The 17,964-nt window shown below is 35.9% G+C and overlaps 3 protein-coding genes, 1 long non-coding RNA gene and 1 other non-coding gene across 6 annotated transcripts; 4 read left to right on the plus strand and 1 right to left on the minus strand.

Moving 5' to 3' along the window:
- LOC105169265 lies at window positions 532–5,413 on the minus strand. Its single transcript, XR_848403.2, has 3 exons — window positions 4,809–5,413; window positions 4,481–4,525; window positions 532–820 (listed from the first exon to the last, which is right to left on the minus strand). It is a non-coding gene; the product is annotated as an uncharacterized LOC105169265 (long non-coding RNA).
- On the plus strand, window positions 5,423–5,506 carry TRNAL-CAA. The gene has a single exon. It is a non-coding gene; the product is annotated as a tRNA-Leu (tRNA).
- Window positions 5,499–9,228, plus strand: LOC105169266 (pentatricopeptide repeat-containing protein At5g09450, mitochondrial-like). Its single transcript, XM_011089630.2, has 3 exons — window positions 5,499–5,664; window positions 5,765–6,041; window positions 8,144–9,228. The coding sequence occupies exons 1-3, from the start codon at window positions 5,630–5,632 to the stop codon at window positions 9,044–9,046; spliced, it is 1,215 nt and encodes a 404-aa protein (XP_011087932.1). The 5' UTR covers window positions 5,499–5,629; the 3' UTR covers window positions 9,047–9,228.
- Window positions 10,090–15,092, plus strand: LOC105169267 (serine/threonine-protein kinase PEPKR2-like). 2 transcript variants are annotated; one of them, XM_011089632.2, is made up of 4 exons: window positions 10,090–10,425; window positions 10,560–11,561; window positions 12,980–13,276; window positions 14,435–14,787. In XM_011089632.2, the coding sequence occupies exons 2-4, from the start codon at window positions 10,811–10,813 to the stop codon at window positions 14,785–14,787; spliced, it is 1,401 nt and encodes a 466-aa protein (XP_011087934.1). In that variant the 5' UTR covers window positions 10,090–10,425; window positions 10,560–10,810. The 2 variants fall into 2 exon arrangements, with proteins under 2 accessions (XP_011087934.1, XP_020551761.1); XM_020696102.1 differs by having other exon boundaries at window positions 10,091–11,561; window positions 14,435–15,092.
- On the plus strand, window positions 15,583–17,551 carry LOC105169268. Its single transcript, XM_011089633.2, has 2 exons — window positions 15,583–16,975; window positions 17,100–17,551. Exons 1-2 carry the CDS (start codon window positions 15,893–15,895, stop codon window positions 17,490–17,492), a joined length of 1,476 nt encoding a protein of 491 aa, XP_011087935.1. The 5' UTR covers window positions 15,583–15,892; the 3' UTR covers window positions 17,493–17,551.

Genomic DNA, 17,964 nt, shown 5'->3' on the forward strand with positions numbered 1-17,964 from the left:
ACTTATTAACTTATTGTATTCAATTTGAAAAAGTATAACTTTTCAAATTTAAAGCAACAATGGATATATTTATCAATAATTAATAAAGAAATCAAAATTCTAAAATAGCTTAATAGAAGAAAAATAAGGGAGTCACCTAATTTTAATTTAAATAATTAAGTGAACAATATTATTTATATTAATTATGTATAGATTTGTCTCTAATTTGTATATAAGCCGTTTAGATATAATTTTTGTTTTGATTAATGTATAAAATAATATATAAAAATTTAAGGAAGATAAATTTTTTTTTAGAAAATTAAAGAATAAATTCTTATTTATTTGATCTATTACTCTAACAAAAAAATTCAAAATTCTAGAAATTAGAATTGAGTCAAAATTGCTCAAAAACATCCTTCAAATATATATATATATATATATATATATATAAATAGATTAGATTAATAGATGATAAAAATCTATCAATAATAAATGCATATATAAATTATAAAATCCCACGTTTAATGTTAATGAGTTTGCTAATACATAAGTGCTATAATAACATTAATTTGCTAATACATAAGTGCTATAATTGATTGTTCTTGTTCAATAGTGTTGTTTCAATAATTATGTTCTTCATAGCAAAGAGTCGGTACTTGTTTCTCTTTGAAGAAAATTTTCATTTCTTTGGATAATTTACAACAAAGTATACAAAGCTCCCTTGCACAAAGTATTCTAATTTACAACCAAGTATCTTTACATTAGACAGCTGCAAATGTCTCACAGGATAAAAAATTCTTCTCTTGTGTTGAGGCATCTTCAACTTCAATTTAATGGCTGCCTGAAAACGACAAAAGAAAAAGAATGAAACATGAGCAGCAATCGGTCTATACTCGTCTATTAAAGCTTGAGGGACCCTAAGTCTGTCATTGATTTGCCATGTGTGCTTACCTAAATAACCTCGTACTTCTAAGACTTGTGTAGAACATCTAAGGTTTATGTAAAAATTTAAACACTCTACTCAACACACGGGCTAAGATAATGTACCTTAACATCATTTAGAACCAAATTGCAACCTATGTATCGATCCATTTCTCTCTCTCCCTCTTCTTCTATCTTAAAAAGTATTCTATGTTCCTATACAATTCCTCTCTGTCAATTTCTCTTATGTTTGAAAATCCAAAAAGTTGAAAAACCATTGTTTTCCTCTTTGTACACTTCAAAACCAAAAGTCTGCTATAATTTCTATAAAAGCTCCACGTTCTCACTACTCTAATTTGAAAAGAACAAGTACATAAATTTTTTAAGCCTCCAAGAATACGACGGATGCAGAATAGTTAAGAATGCCTAAATTGGAGAACAGTTCTCCAACCTTTTGGCAAATTTATTCTCAATTGATTCATTGCGTTGGGTTTTGTTTCAAGGATTGCTTCTTAAAACTTTTCGATGTCATATATCTAAAATTTCGTACGAATTTTACAGATCACCATATTTGTCATGCCATTCACATCCGATTTTTGCAGGTGTATCATAGTAAAGTTTGTAGGAAAAACATTATTATACAAAACACAACTCAGTTTATTTATGAACTTCATTAATAAAACATCTGATACTAAAATATTGACGATTGTCTACATGCCAATTTGATTCATTTATTTCTCGAATACATATACAATTATCATAATTAACACACACCTTTTCAAAAGTGCTACGAACAATTTCAAAAACATTTGAGAATCAATCACCAAAACGTATGAAATTCATCAATTCAATAGGGAAAAAGGTCCCCTAAAGTGCTTTTTTTAAAATTATAAAAACTATTCCGTTGAAAATTATAAAAATCATTTTGTTATCAAAACAAAAATGAATTGGGCTTTTTGAAGAGTTCTGAACCATTTATCCAAAAACATTCATCACAAGATACTAAGAATTATCTGGATAAAAAAATTTGTGCACCACAAGCTGATTTGAGAAGAAAAAAATTGATCAAAAGAATATTAATTCATAAGCAACTAAATGCATGTGCAAGTGAAAAACTTGTTGAATTAACAAGAGAAAGAAAAAATTGAAATACTTGTGGTAAGTATAGGTTTTTTATAAAAGAAAGCATTTAATAAGAAAAAAGAATTGTAAACAATTTTCTAAATACAAAAATCATAGTACTTCCCATGTTTAAGATTATCAATTTGCCAAAACTGTATGTTCCTTGAAAATCACTCCTCAAATTTAAGAATTATATAATATTGAAGAAAGAGTTATCAAATCCCATTATAAAAAAAATAAAATAAAAGTGGCATGTAGACAATCCAATATTTTGGCATAGAGTTCTATTATCAAAGTTCACAAACAAATAGTTTATGATTGTATAGTAAAAGATTTCTAACAAAATTTTCTACAATACACCTGCAAACATGAAGATGTCAAGAACATGACACCATGATTTTCTGCACATTCATACAAAACCATAAATAAACAACATCAGAAAATTCTAAAGCAAGCCCATGAAGAGAACCCAACAAAATGAATAAACCAAGACTAAATTTGCAAAAAGAATGAAGTTCTGTTCTTCATATTGGCATTCAACACTACACATGCATCCTTCAGATTCTTAGCAGCGTAAAAAATTCATATTCTTGTTTCTTCCAAATTACAATGGTGAAAACGATAACACTTAACAGAAATCACAACAGGGCTTTAGGTTTTGAAGTTTACAAATTGTAAAACACAATGAATTCAACATCTCTTGATTTTCAAATGTGGGAGAAAAATCAATAGAGTAGAACGGAAAGGAACATGGATTACTTTTCGGATAGAAAAACAAGTCGAGAGGAAACTATAGATACATCGGTTACCATCAGGCTCTAAATATTGTTAAAATGCATCATAGTAACAGCTAATGTGTGTTTCAGTCGAGTGTTCAAATTTCTACTTAACCCTTTTGAATTCCACACAATTCATAAGAATATGAGATTACTTTAGTTCACACAAATTTTGACAAACTAAATTCAAGCCCCAGGCCCTCAATCTTCCAAAAACGAGTATAGATCACCTACACTGATCACATAATTTGATATCATAAATGCTCGTTTATCAATATATCAAAATAAAATGCTTGTTATGTGTTATGGGCAAACAAAATCAGATATTGCCTCCATATCCTGTAATATGCATTAGAACAGAATTGTGAAAGAAACTAGGATATGAGAAAAGAACAGGGAAAATCATTGTGTGCCACAGTGTAAACCTGTGACTCAAACCGTAGCTCATAGAATACTCCAGTGAAAGGGCATAACCAATATACCAATGATACTTCATAAACAAGAAACTTCCTATGCAGACATAAGAAACAGCGAAAATACTTCAAATTCAAGAAACCTCTCCAAAATGCACTTAAGAAAAGAATATTGCTGATCAATTTGCAAGCTTCTAATGATTTAAGAAGATTATTAAACTCAAGCTAAAATAGAAGTAAAAGAGAGTGGTTGAATGACACTTACATTACAGTGAAACCATATATATTAAGATAGGAGAAAGGCGAACCTAATTGGTAATATAGATAATAGTAGGAAAACAAAGGTTACTATGGCTCCAAAATTGGACCCGAGTCACCGACCAAAGTCAAGATATCACAACATGAGTTCCCATTAGCTTCGAGCAGTAGTCTCACTCTAGATTGTGTTAAACCACCAACATGGTGTAACCAACAAACATTAGTATATTTGCTAGTAACAAGTCATATATAGAATTAGACAACAAAGCCAGATTTATCATAACCAAAGTCTACATGAACCAAGGACAATTAGTTCCGAAATTTTGAGAAAATACCACTAACCTCTAACAAAAAAGGAAAATCAGTGTATTATCATAAACACAAAGGTAAATATGTAACTATAATGCATACAACAGTTATATTTTCCTGAGTTTCCTATCCCAATCCAGGGGGATCGCAAATTCAAGCCAATCCATAGCATCAATTTCAATAAAGAGCAAGAGTCGCGTATTATGAATTCAGGTGAATATGCTTAGCATTAAGAATAAGAGAAAAATATAACTAAGATAAGGAAACTAGTGACGGGGGATAGAATGAAACTATCATCATCTTCATTTCCCCCAGAAGTTCTTGAAGAACTTTGAGCCTGAAAATAGTAAAATATCTCCTGCACTTTTGTAACAAATCCACAACCACTAACAATCTCATATTTAATTCACAACAATTTGGTCACTGTACACATTTCTTCAACCAAAGATGAAAGTAACAGAGAAAGACACCTACATACAAACAGGAAAGTGAAATGGAGAAATTCAACACAAAAATGACAATCAACATTTTTTAAAAGGAATAAGCCGGTGAAGTTAAAATAAGCTTGACAATGAACAAAATCGTGTCCAAAATGATGTCTCACACCAAACTTTTCAAAAACATGTTGCTTTTCTCTCTGCATCTAGAAACATTCAACACACTTGAAACAAAAATAACAACAGGTCAATTAGGAACACAAACCTCCAGAATGCTTGAAGATCCAACCAAAATGAGCACTACAACAATCTGGTAGGCAAAAGAACTGCATTAGTGGACTTTTCAAGATTCAACGTGTCATCAAGAAACAAGCCAGAAAAAAAAGAACAAGAAAGGGAAAAAGAATCGGTTCATACAAGAAAATGACAAAAAACAAAAAAAAGAACCGGGACATTCATCAGACCAAGATAAGAGTTCACATGTTCAGTAATCAATTCGTAGTGCTCAAAGATTCACTTATTTCCATACTATATCAAGAATCAAACCAAATTCAAGAAAATTGGAAACAAAAAATTGGATAAAAATACAATACCTCTCTAAACTCCAAGAAGTGAGGGTGGAATCTTCACGCACAACTTAAAAGAAAAGAAGTGCTGAAAACCGCAAGGGTTGCGCATGCAACGGATCATTTTTTTTAAACTCGACCCAACCCTCTCGAAGATTTCAAGAAACAAGAACAGAAAAACCAAAAAGAAGACATGAAAGGGAAAAAGAATGGGTTAACTCCACAAAAAAACATGAGAAAAAGAGCAATACAAGAAAAAAAAAGAACCGGGTGGGGCATCCAATCAACGGATCTTTTTTTAAAAACTCGATCCAACCCTTTTATATGTAACGATAAAGTGCGACTTTCTGTAGTAGCTTCTTTGTTGAAATGCGACTCTCAATATAAAATGAGAAAGAAAAACCCTCCAGACTCCCATATCCCTGCTTGCCGAATTTGCACCCGACGACGTCGTTATAGGACCAGTCATTCGAAAAGAATAGCCAAAGAAGAGCAGAAATGGAAGAAACCCTATCGAGCACGGGAAGTCATTGGCAGCTCCCTTTAATTTTCGTGCTCGTAATGTTTTTCATACATCAGTTTTTGTGCTTGTTATATTGTAGGAGATTTGGTTAGAACTAAACCAAGATATCCCACGACCTGTCAGGATGGCCGAGTGGTCTAAGGCGCCAGACTCAAGTTCTGGTCCTCGTGAGAGGGCGTGGGTTCAAATCCCACTTCTGACATTTTTTTTTCTTCTTTCTTATCTTTTTTCATTTCCCAGTTTCATTTTTCAGTTAATATCTGCGTTCGTCGCTATTTACCTATACTACTCACGCAGCTGACAAGAAAGGGATCGAACTACGTTAATGGCGGCCCGCTCCCTTTTACTCACTCTTACCCGGTAATAATCTTCCCATTTTTATCTTACTTTTAAGTGTTTAATTATCTATGTTCTTGATCAATTTTTGGCAAAATTAAATTGGGTTTTCTGTATCTGTTAGGAATGCACGAAGGGGCAAGAAAGTTCCATTCAGATCCATTTCTTCAAGCATCGAAGCTTTTGAAGAAGGACCCATCATGAGAACACATGAAGATGAATTTACAGAAGAAGAAAGAGATGATTTAAAGAGCAGAATTTTCAGGCTCAGGCTGCCCAAGAGAAGTGTCACTAATGTTTTACAGAAATGGGTCAGCGAAGGTAACAATATCACTGTTGCTGACCTTCGGAGCATCTCCAGGGACCTCCGCAGATCACACCGCTACAAGCATGCCCTCGAGGTGTGTGGATTCTACTTACATTTCTTTCTCTCTTTTTTTTTCCCCCCTAATTTATTAGTGGGTGTTTGTGGGTTGAGCAGAATTTGGGATGGATGAAAAATTGAGTGTTTTTCGGTTCCTTTTCTTGATTTTCTGATAATACCATGCTGAGACTCTGAGTTTAGTTTGTGGTGTAGTACTACTGGTTGATATAATGAATGGGACAAGAAATTTCTAATCTCCATGCCGAGGTTTTGGTCTCATTTAGAATTGACCAGGAAAAGATTACAGTCTTGTTCTGGTTTTCTGAAGAATCAGTTGATTCACTAATGATATCATTCAATTTTGGAGGTTGGAGGGAACTAATTTTGAGACCACATGCTCCACCATTTGTTTGGAAAATATCATAGATAGTATGTGATCAAGCCGAGCATTATTCCCTTTTGTAAAAGGCAACATGGTTTAACCTTGAAGCATTCGCTTTCATGGATCCTCGGAGTTATTGTCCCTGATGTTTATATAAAAAATACCAGCTATTTCATTCCCAAAATGGCATCCTTCGGTTGGCTCTTGAAAATATTGACTTATCAAGCTATATCCTTGGAGATAGATGTAATTTAATGTGACAACATTGACCATCTTGAACTCTGTCATATTTTCTGGCTGAGTTTATTTTATTCGGTTGCGCTGAAGATGAGACTTTTTCTAAGACCTCATATAGAGAAGTGCACTGTTGATCATTCTTCTCTCAATGCATCTGGACAGAGGTGGTGGCATTTCACTATCTTTATTCGGTTGCGCTGAAGATGAGACTTTTTCTAAGACTAAATATAGAGAAGTGCACTGTTGATCATTCTTCTGTCCATGCATCTCACTATCTTTATATAGTTTATGCTGAAAAATGCAATCTACTGTAAAAACCTTCAGGTGCAGCTAATCTAGATGTTGCTACCTATTTTGGTGGCTTTGTTCCATCCTCTTCTCCGTTCCTTTCCGATTGATTATCTCACTTAACATTGAGGGTGTTTGCTAGCTGCATTTTTTAGTCCAAACATCTCAAAATGTTTAAGAGCATATTAGTTATCAAAGTTACTTGGTAAAATTTTTGAACTCCAGAAACAATCTTCTCACACCAGGCTTGTTATTCGTGAAACAATAAGCATCAAACTAACATCATGGATATAAACAGTCATATTTTTTTTAAACCTGAACAAGATTTTTGGGAGGAAAAAGGAAACGAGACCTTTCAGGATTGTTGTTATAGGGTGGTTACATTTAGGGGGAAGGTCAGGGATGAATGTCTAGTTCACAGTTGAAGGGAAGGCTGCAAATTGTTGAATTAGAATAAACTGTTATCATCCTCAATATATTAGGGATACTGTCTTTTCATCCGGAATTAGTGGACAGTTCCACAGCTGTATTTGCAATGTATAACTCTGGTCCTAATTGATAATTTGGTGCAAAAATTGTCATTGGAACTAACTTATGATTGTGTCGGAGTGGAAGACAAAGGACCAATGACTCATCCCCTCAGGCTTGGCTGTAGATCATCATGCTCTAACTTAGCCTTTATACATGTTATTATAAGTGCAGGATCATCAAGCTTCCTTCGGAATACCACCTCGCCATGTTCGCTGGTATTTGGGTCAAAGCAGGTCCTAATATATGGATGAATTCTGAAATAAGACATTGCCAAAAGACAGGACATTTCAATAAGAATAAATAAATAACTCCGTAACTTTTGCTTCCATTTTTCCTAATATAAAATAGAGAAAGAAATAGATGAGCAGTCTGTTTCATTCTTCTCTTTGTTGGTTTTGAATTTTCAAATACAAATAAATTTGTTTGTGGCTGGCAAGTGTTTCATGCTATGAGTCTCTGTCTATCTAACACGGAATTCAGGAGTGTAATTATTTGCTAGATGATATGCTTTGATACTTCTTCTGGGACGTAACATTTAGTTTCTTCCTGAGTTGATCTTCTGATCTCTTACAAACATCTGAGCCTTAGTTTTTAGACTAACAAAAAGAGGTTATCCATCTCTGCGGCTCTGCTAATTTGCTTCATATTTGGTTTTTCACCTACAGCAATAACAACTCTTTATGCACGTCATGAATTTGCAGATATCTGAGTGGATGGTTAATCATGACGAGTATCATTTATCTGACACTGATTACGCTATCCGCATTGATCTAATGACCAAAGTTTTCGGCATTGATGCTGCTGAACGCTACTTCCAAGCGTTGCCTTCCTCAGCGAAAACCACTGAAACATACACTGCGCTCCTCCACTCTTATGCTGGATTAAAGCTAATTGAAAAGGCAGAGGAACTCTATGAAAGAATGAAGGGAGAAAATCTCCCATTGACTTCCATCACCTACAACGAGCTCATGACTTTGTACATGTCAGTTGGGCAGCTGGAAAAGGTGCCATTAATAATTGAAGAACTGAAACGCCAGAATGTTGCTGCCGATCTATTTACATATAATCTATGGGTAAGTTCTTGTGCTGCCGCTCTAAACATAGACGAGGTTAGAAGGATTCTTGATGAGATGAGCACTGATTCGGGCTGCAACAAAACTTGGATTAGATATGTGCAACTCACTAAGATATACATTACTTCTAGTCACCTAGTGAACTCAGATTTCAGCTCCCTAGTAGAAAGTGAGAAGGGTGTTATTACACAGAGAGAGCTGATATCTTACGACTTCCTCATTATTCTGTACGGGGCCCTAGGCAACAAAGATAAACTTGACCAAATCTGGAAATCTTTGAGGATGACCAGGCAGAAGATGACAGGACGAAACTATGTCTGCATACTTTCTTCATATCTGATGCTTGGGCATTTGAAAGAGGTTGGTGAGATAATCGACCAGTGGAAGCAATCCGCGACTGCAGAGTTTAATGTGGCCATGTGTAATAAACTATTGGAGGCGTTGGAGGAAGTTGGGATGACAGATAAGGCAACTAGTTTCCGTATGATACTTGGCGAAAAGGATTGTGAGCCTATGGATGATTTGAGATGAGGTTATGGCCATTTCCCATTTGAGAGAGTTTTGTATGATCAGAGACTGTAATCTCAGGAGCAGATTTAGGACTTGCAGCAGCAACAAGAGAGAATAATGCCAAGTTGTCTTGGTTTTATCTGTTGATTGTATAAAACTTTAGTCGGAATGGAAAAGCATTGACAGAAATCTTATGATCACCATTGCATGTCAAAACATGGTACAATATCTGAGAATCTTAAAGATAATACTATCATGTTCAAGATTTTAATTTCTGGCTTTGTGTATAGAACAAAATGTTCTATAATTTGTGTTGACTCTCAGGTAGAAAGAACGCCATCATTCTTCTTTTGCTTTCATAATTTATTATTACTATATTATATAAATAACAATAATAAATTGTACATTGTCTGTATATTTAATATATATATATATATATATATGCACGTCACGTATTGAAATGTAACACAATATTCATTTCCAATTTATTATAAAGAAAATAGACTACAATATTCATCATTAAGTAGCACTATAAATCATGAAAGATAGTTATAACTTTCAAATATTCTTATATTTATATCAAATATATGTACATAAATAATATCGTGAATCCTTACTATCTTTCATTAAGTATAATTTAAAATTTCACGACATTTTAAATTTTTTATACCTTCATTATGAGTTCAAATACGTTTAATTTTATTTTTATTTAAATATTCCTTAACTTGTATTCTTGATTGCTCAAATTAAAAATTATAAGAAATTTATATATATATTTAACACCAACTCTTTTGCATACATTAGAAAATAAGGTGGTGGTAATGTAATTTATCATAAATCCATAAATACTACCATTAGATATTTACCCAAAGATTGAAGAAAAAGGATAAATAAATAAATAAAAGTGCATTTGATGGTGAACCAAAACGAGCCGTCTGATGGATCAGATCTAACCGGGTATTGTCAAGGCTTGTCTTCGGCCGTCGATCTTATTAGGGCTCACGTGCGTCCCTCTGTACTGTAGTACAGTGTGACCTGTCAGGGGAAAGAATTTAGACCACTTTAACCTTTTCCTTCCAGAGGGGAGTCTCTTGTTTTCAATTCTCTCTCTCTCTCTCTCAAGATTTCCTAAATTAATGCATGAAATTCTCTATATATTTGCACCACTGGGTCATTGTTCTTCCGTGTTGATTTGTGGATCTTCTCTTCGTATGGTTTCAAGATTTTCTTCAGGAGAGATTTTGGGGGTTCGGGTCAGGTTTTTCTAGGGTTTCTTGTATTAATTGATTATCGTGAATTTATTGAACATTGATTTTTGGGACGAAGGGAAAAAATTTATTGGGGCCCGTCTCCTCAAATGGGTCGCAGGAAAAAGTATAAGAAACCCTGTACATGCCAAGGTACGAAATCTTGGGACTTCTTAGCGTTTCCATCTGGAAGAGAATTGTTATGATGTTACTTTCTTTCTGAATCTTTCGGATGATGGGTCTAGTGAATCGGTTTTGATATGAGTATTCCATTGCCTAAATTGCAGGGATTTACCAAAAGTTGCAGTTTTTCTACAGTTGTTGTGACTATAACTTCAACGGTAGATTTTATGTTGATTGATTGTTATTAGGTAAAATGGTTGGTAAAGAGGAATTTTCTTGGGGCTAATTTAGTGTTTGATATGGGTATTTTTTAGGAGTGTTCAGAAAAAAAAAAAAAAAAAAGAGGTAAATTTAGTTTAATTTGGGTTCTCTATGATCTCTAAAGCTAGGGATAGGTAGTAGCTTCGATTGCCCTATGGAGTGTCTGGGGAAGAAGAGGAAGGGATTTGAGATCTCATCAGAGTGCCAAAAGGATTTTGATGAACAGACTGAATTGGCGATCCTGTGGTCACATTTATCACTTGAAGATTATTCAAGAAGGAAAAAGAAGTGCAAGGAAGTAGTAGTTTCTAAAATTGTTGATCTAGGTAGGAGTGTCGTTAACGGAGTAGTTACAGCCCCAGCATGTGGGGCTGCGAGCCTGGAATTACCAGGTAGAGGTCTTAAAAGGAAAATTGGTTGTATTGATGCTGCAACTCGGTTGGGTAGGAAGAAGAAGATTGACCAGGAGTATGAGTTGGCTAAAACTATTGGGAAGGGAAAGTTTGGTTCAGTGTTATTGTGTCGGAGCAAGGCGACTGGAGAGGATTTTGCATGCAAGACTTTGAGAAAGGGGGAGGAGATTGTGCACCGGGAAGTTGAGATAATGCAGCACCTTTCCGGGCACCCAGGTGTTGTGACTCTGAAGGCAGTTTATGAGGATACTGAATCTTTCTATTTAGTCATGGAACTTTGTTCTGGGGGGCGTTTGCTTGATCAGATGGCTAGAGAAGGGCTGTATTCTGAACAGAAGGCTGCTAACATAATTAAGGAATTGATGCTCGCTATTCGGTACTGCCATGAGATGGGTGTAGTTCACAGGGACATAAAGCCTGAGAATATCCTCCTCACTTCCTCTGGACAAATGAAGCTTGCAGATTTTGGATTGGCTGTGAGAATTTTAGATGGTAATACAACATATCTACTTTGCTAAAGCTTTCTGATATTCTAATACCCACCTCTTAAGTTGTCCATTCTTCATATTGTTCACAGGGACACTTTTTCAAAATATTGATTTGAATTCACCGTCAGGATATTTGGGAAAAATGGAAAAACAATTTTTTATCGGCAATTTCAAATACTTATTTCTTTAATTGGTATTTTAGTTGACTATGCAATTACGAATTTAAAGTCCATTTTGTGTGATTCTGCTTTTTGCAACTTTATCCAGCAGGTTTTGAATTGAACTTTTGGTTTGTGGACATGCTCCTGCTAAATTAAATTGTAGAGTTTTGCTCTTATTTTGAGATTTGGTTTTTGTACTTTTTTACTGACATCACTAACATGTCACTAACTGAGAAATTGCCCATTGACTTAAGTGGAATAGGTCTTTAAGGCAGTGGTCGGAGAGAAACATATTGCAGTCATTCTGAGCAGTTCTTCAACATGGTACATGCTAGAAGAGTTTGTTCTCCTCTTATGCATTCTGTTTCTGAGTCAAAATTGCAAGTGCTGGTTAGACTATCTGGGCATGATTTTTCTAATTTCCTAATTGGTTTCCCATTTTTTATCTGACCCTATGTAGTTGATGTATGTTAACAATCCATATCTGCTTAATGGCACTTTCAACCATTTTTTACTGGTTACAGATTTAAGTTGTCCTTGTTTTATTATCATTTTCCTACTCCGATGATGGTCATCACTACTGTATAATCTCATTTTCCTACAGTAAGCTTGTCCTTCTGTCTTCTCCCTTTCCAGTTTTAGTTTCCGGGCTTAGTACTTTATTACATAGAAAATACCATTCCCCATCTCCTAATCAGTCAGGAAATCCTGTATCTACCTACAAAAAAATCTTTCTTTCCTTTTTTAAGTCTTTAAATCTGCTGAATTTCAATCAAGTTGCTTCTTTTTCAGGAGTCAGTTTAGCCTTCCCACAACAGGGAGGTTGTGGATGTTCATTCTCAGGAGTGCATATATGCAGACATTAGTATTACAATATTAAGACCAGAAAGAGATGCTTTAGAAATAATACTTAACCTAGATATGCTTTACCGACAAAGAAGTGGAAGGATATGACTAATTTTAAACATATGAAGACAAATTATTGAAACTACTTAAAGATAAGGAAAATATTTCTTAGTTTTCTAAGGCGATTAGGGAAACTTTTGCCTGTCTTCAGAGTATGATTAAGATGCTACTTTGAAGTTGCACTTATCACTTGCTTTACGTACATCATACTATTTCAATTCTTTCCATGAAATGTTATGGAGTTATTGCTTTTCAAAACAAATGTTCAAGAAATGTACTTCTGCAATACTGTGTGAAGCAATCAACATCTTCTGAGGTGTCCCTAGACTTATACCTGGGTATCTTTTCATTGCAGGTCAGCGCTTGACTGGTGTTGTTGGAAGTCCTGCTTATGTTGCTCCTGAAGTTTTGGTGGGTAATTACTCAGAGAAAGTGGATATCTGGAGCGCAGGTGTCCTTCTTCATGCACTTTTGGTTGGTGTTCTTCCATTTCAAGGTGATTCTTTGGAAACCGTGTTTGAGGCGATCAAGAAAGAAAAACTTGATTTTACTGGTGGTGTGTGGGAGTCTGTATCACAACCTGCTCGTGATCTGCTCTCTGGAATGTTAACAAGAAATATAGCCACAAGGTTTACTGCCAACGAGGTTTTAAGTAAGTAAATCTCTTTTTAACCCTTCTTTCATTTAGTTTTGTTTTGCTGATGCATAACAAAATCTACATAGCTGGTGCTGTCAACTCCAAAAGTTACTTTAAAGAGATATAACTTGGGTTTGCTTCTGTTATCAGTATTTTTTATGATGTTATTTATTTGGAAACTGCAATCCGTAGAAACATCATACCTATGTGTTACAATAAGCAATACATGCAGCTAAAAAATTTCACCTGTGGGGAAAAAAAAGTCATTTTGGCCCTGCTAAGTGCTTCAAATCTTAGTCACATGAATAGTTTCCATGGTTTCTCTTGGCATGCATGCTTAAGTTGGATTATGTTTATTAGTTTAGAGAAAATCCTTAATCTTGTTTATGGGGTCGCCTTATGTGTAGTTTTCCAATATCTCTTGCTTGTATTGGTGCACCAGACAAGTTCCAGTGAAGACATTGGGCACAATTTCAGAGAACATAGATCATCTATTTCTCTCCTTCCATTTATGTATTAATTTAAATTATTGTTCTCATCAAAAGTATATAAAGTATACTACCTCATCTATATTAGAATTTTCATTTTCTTCAAAATTTTAACTCTTGTTTTTTTTTTCCCCTCGAAGTATAAGCTTTAAACTCTGGTCAAGAGGTAAAAGTTCCAAAGTTCTGGGTCATTTGTTGGGGTGTTATTTTAATTGCTTGTAAGCATGCTTGAGCACAAACATGCATAAAAGTTGAATGGCAATACAACTGAACATCTGACAGCTAAACTCAGTTAAATAGGAACGCCTATAGATCGGAATAGAGTGCAGTATTTGAGGGCCTCACTTTGAGCTATTGTGCAGATTCTGTGAATCTTATATTCGAGTAGTTAGCTGATGTTCTGTGCATTTTTTGGATTAAATATAAGTGGCTGCCTGAAAGTAAGAACTAAATTCTGAGTGAGTTGGAACTTGGAACATCGTATTGTATGAAAATTTTCTGAACTTCAGATTACAGTAGGTCTGTGGACATAAGCTTGCGGAGAAGTAAATGGAGCAGATGCGGTTAACATGATCGAACTGTGATGCTTGTTCATCCTTTGAAACTTATTTATGACGACATTAAACTCACTATGTGGCAATGATTCTATTCTTGATGATACGCTGATAACCTTTCTTTTCAACAGAACATCCTTGGATTTCTTTCTACACTGAACCTATGTTGAAAACCCGTGCTCTCAAACCAAACAAGAACAATCTGAAACCGACTTCGAGGCAGCTGGCTTCTATTCATGGAACAGAGTCAGAGAGAAAAAGGTTGGTATCCTGTAACATTCTCAATGATGACTCCAGTCCAAGTTTAGCATCAAGTAGTTCCACCGAAGCAGTTGATGGAGAAGATTGTGGTTTGGTTGATGTACTGGCTGTGGCAATTTCGCGTGTTCGAATATCTGAACCAAAAAGGAGCAGAATATGCAGCCCCTCGCAACAGGAGTGCTCCTCTAACTTGAAAACTAGCAACCTATGTACAGCATTTTGACTTCCTCTCTCCCCGGGTATAGCTTGCTGAAGTGTGTCAACAAGTTTACAAATATAGCTTGGATGAGTGATAACTTAATAGTCGTACATCAAAGCTGCCTGAAAAAATAGTGATGGTTGAAGTCATCATGGTCATGACTAAGTACTAACCATTTTAACACTATCAATAACAAGTTTGCATGGTAACCCTCAAGTATGTGCTGTGTTTGTGTTGTATATTTTTTGTTTACTGTCGTTTTAGCTTGTAATAACTAATATAATGAAGCTGATGTATGAAGTTCATGTATATAAATCATGTTCTGTTGATATCTGCTGTTGAGTGATCGATGTATGTCCTTTTGCTCTAGCAACCTCATGAGAATGCATAAGCTAAGTGTGACTGGAGAGGCTGCTACATATCAATATATAGGAGTGGTTGAACGTTGAATTTCAGTGTTGGTGGGGTTACTCTCTTCTTCTTTTTCTCTTCCCCAACGTAGTGTTTGTACATTGATCATAAATGATTATCTTATGTCAATAGAAAGATGTCAATGGTGCTGCAACTGCAAGGTGATGTGTGTTTCCTTGTTTTAGATTCTATTGAATGTAAATGGGTAGAAAGTAGAAACCCCTTTCTCTTTCATGTACATGTACGATCCTTTTTCTTTAACTTGCTGAAATACTGGTCGGGGTCCATGTGTCTTGGGGGTGGGCGTGGGGAATGTAATAATTATAAGTGATTATTTTATGAACTAAATTGACTCGTATATAGAACTATGTGAATGTAAAATCTTTAATTCTTTCATACACAAGAAATTAAATTATTTCGTAAAAAGAGGAAAACAGTATAAATATTACCTTAAACGAATGTTCTTCTGGATGGGCAATTTTAAACAGTTTAAGCACAGCAGGAGTTTGAAATTTGAATGTTTGGTACAACATATATATGTAACAATTTCACCACCTCAAAGCTGGCAGTCATTCAGAACCCAACCCCCCACACAATAACTCACAGCTCTGTCCCAATACCTCAAACCATATATTCAACTGATCGTATAGTACTCCAACCCACAAACTCAATAATCAAGAAGTAGTGTTATCATCATCATCAAATTCAACTGGCATTCATGGCCAAGCCATGTTCAGAATCAGGAGCTATACCATGTTACAAGCATCCACGCAAAGCCCCATCTTTCATCTCTCTTCATTCACCAAAACTCTTTATCTACCTACTTCCCATCTTCGCCATACTTTTCGTCCTCTTCCACATCCAAGCCCTTCAAACTCCGCCATCATCTTCTTGGGATTTCATCAGCACGGGCAGATTCTCAACAGTCTCCATAGACTGCACGATTAATTGCAGCCAAGAGCTCAAATCCATGGCCTCTAAGCTCCAAGAGGCAGTCACTTTTCTTCCTCTAAAGGACCTCCGTTACTCCAGCAGACCCCTTCAAGGACACACATGGTTCATGAGCTCCATGCCTGACACACATGAGAAGGGTGAAGTCCAATACCAAGAATTCCCCTCAAAAGCATCAAAAGGTAGGGTTTTGTGCCTGAAAGGCCGAGATACTCATGATGGTTCATGGAACTTATATGCACTTGCATGGCCTCAAATCTTACCCCCGAACGCCACCCTACTCAAAGGCCTCACGTTTGTCTCGTATAACCACTACAACTACGATAACATTTGGCACGGGTTATCGTCTGCCGTCCCTTTCATCGCATGGCACATCAAGAACAAATGTTCAGCTCCGCCAACGAGATGGGTGTTGTACCATTGGGGTGAACTGAGAACCACAATGGGACCTTGGCTGAATCCACTAATGGAGGCCACGTTTGGAGAGCCCTCAAACATTGAAAAATTCAATGGAATTGGAGGTGGATACATGACTGATCCGGCTTGTTTTGAGAAGGCTGTGGTAATGAGGCATAATGAAGGTGGAATGTCAAGAGAGAAAAGATTGCAAGTGTATGATTTGCTGAGGTGCAAGGCCAGGGTTTTCTGCAATGTCAGCTCAGAAGGTAGGTTTCCTGAGGTTGATGAAAAGGGCTTTCCGATGATTGGGATGACCTTGTTCATGAGGAGGGGGCCGAGGTCGTTCAAGAATGAATCCGCGGTCATCGGAATCTTCAAAAAGGCCTGCCGGAATGTGGATGGCTGTCGGCTGACGGTGGCCTATGCAAATAACCTTACCTTTTGCCAACAGGTGGTTGGAACATGGAGATTGATTTTAATATTAATATATCTGTTCTTGTGTTTTAATTTTGAAAATTTATAACTATAATTCAGTTACTAATATTCCTAATCACTGCTAATGAACTAATGTACAGGTGAAATTGATGAGCTCAACAGACATATTGGTGTCTCCACACGGGGCCCAATTGACCAACATGTTCCTAATGGACAGAAATAGCAGTGTCATGGAATTCTTCCCAAAGGGATGGCTCAAGCTCGCCGGAATCGGCCAATACGTCTATCACTGGATCGCCAGCTGGTCGGGGATGAACCATCGCGGCGCCTGGCGGGACCCTGGCGGCGACCGCTGCCCCTTCCCGGATGATGACCGCCGCTGTATGTCCATTTATAAAAAATCAAGAATTGGATATAATGAGAGCTATTTTTCTGAATGGGCAAGAAGTGTGCTGAGTGATGTGAAGTTGAGAAAGGCACAAGATATCTCACGCAAGAGTAGAATCCCTGTTTCAGGTTCTTGTGGTTGTTAGTGGGCTGTTTGTATTATGGTTTTTTTCAGATTTTATGTAATAAGTGGAGCATTTGGGTATATTTATGTTTAAGAATTATAGTTTATTAATTTCAAGAAGAGTTCATCGTGAACATATATATAGTTGTTTCAAGAAGAGTTCATGAACAGGCTTGAAATTAGAAGGATTCCTAATTATTTGTTCTAATTTCATGAGATAACAATTTACTAGCTAATGTTGGTTTGCTTCTTTTTATTTGGATATTTTTGGACATATGTGTCGGAATGCATAATGTTGAAGGAGGAGTAAAAAGACATAAAAGGAGAATGAAGAGATCTAGGAATAAAGTGTTGGTGGCAGTGGAGCTACCACTGCTTCTGCTTCCCTCTCGGTCCCATCTTATCTCTATCATTGTGGGGTAGGACTCCAAATTTTGATTTTTTTCTATTCAAATCCAAATATAGGGTTCAAATAGCTTGAAAAAGATATGGGC

This window comes from Sesamum indicum, linkage group LG8 (assembly GCF_000512975.1).
Source record: "Sesamum indicum cultivar Zhongzhi No. 13 linkage group LG8, S_indicum_v1.0, whole genome shotgun sequence".
NCBI classification, from domain to species: Eukaryota; Viridiplantae; Streptophyta; class Magnoliopsida; order Lamiales; family Pedaliaceae; genus Sesamum; species Sesamum indicum.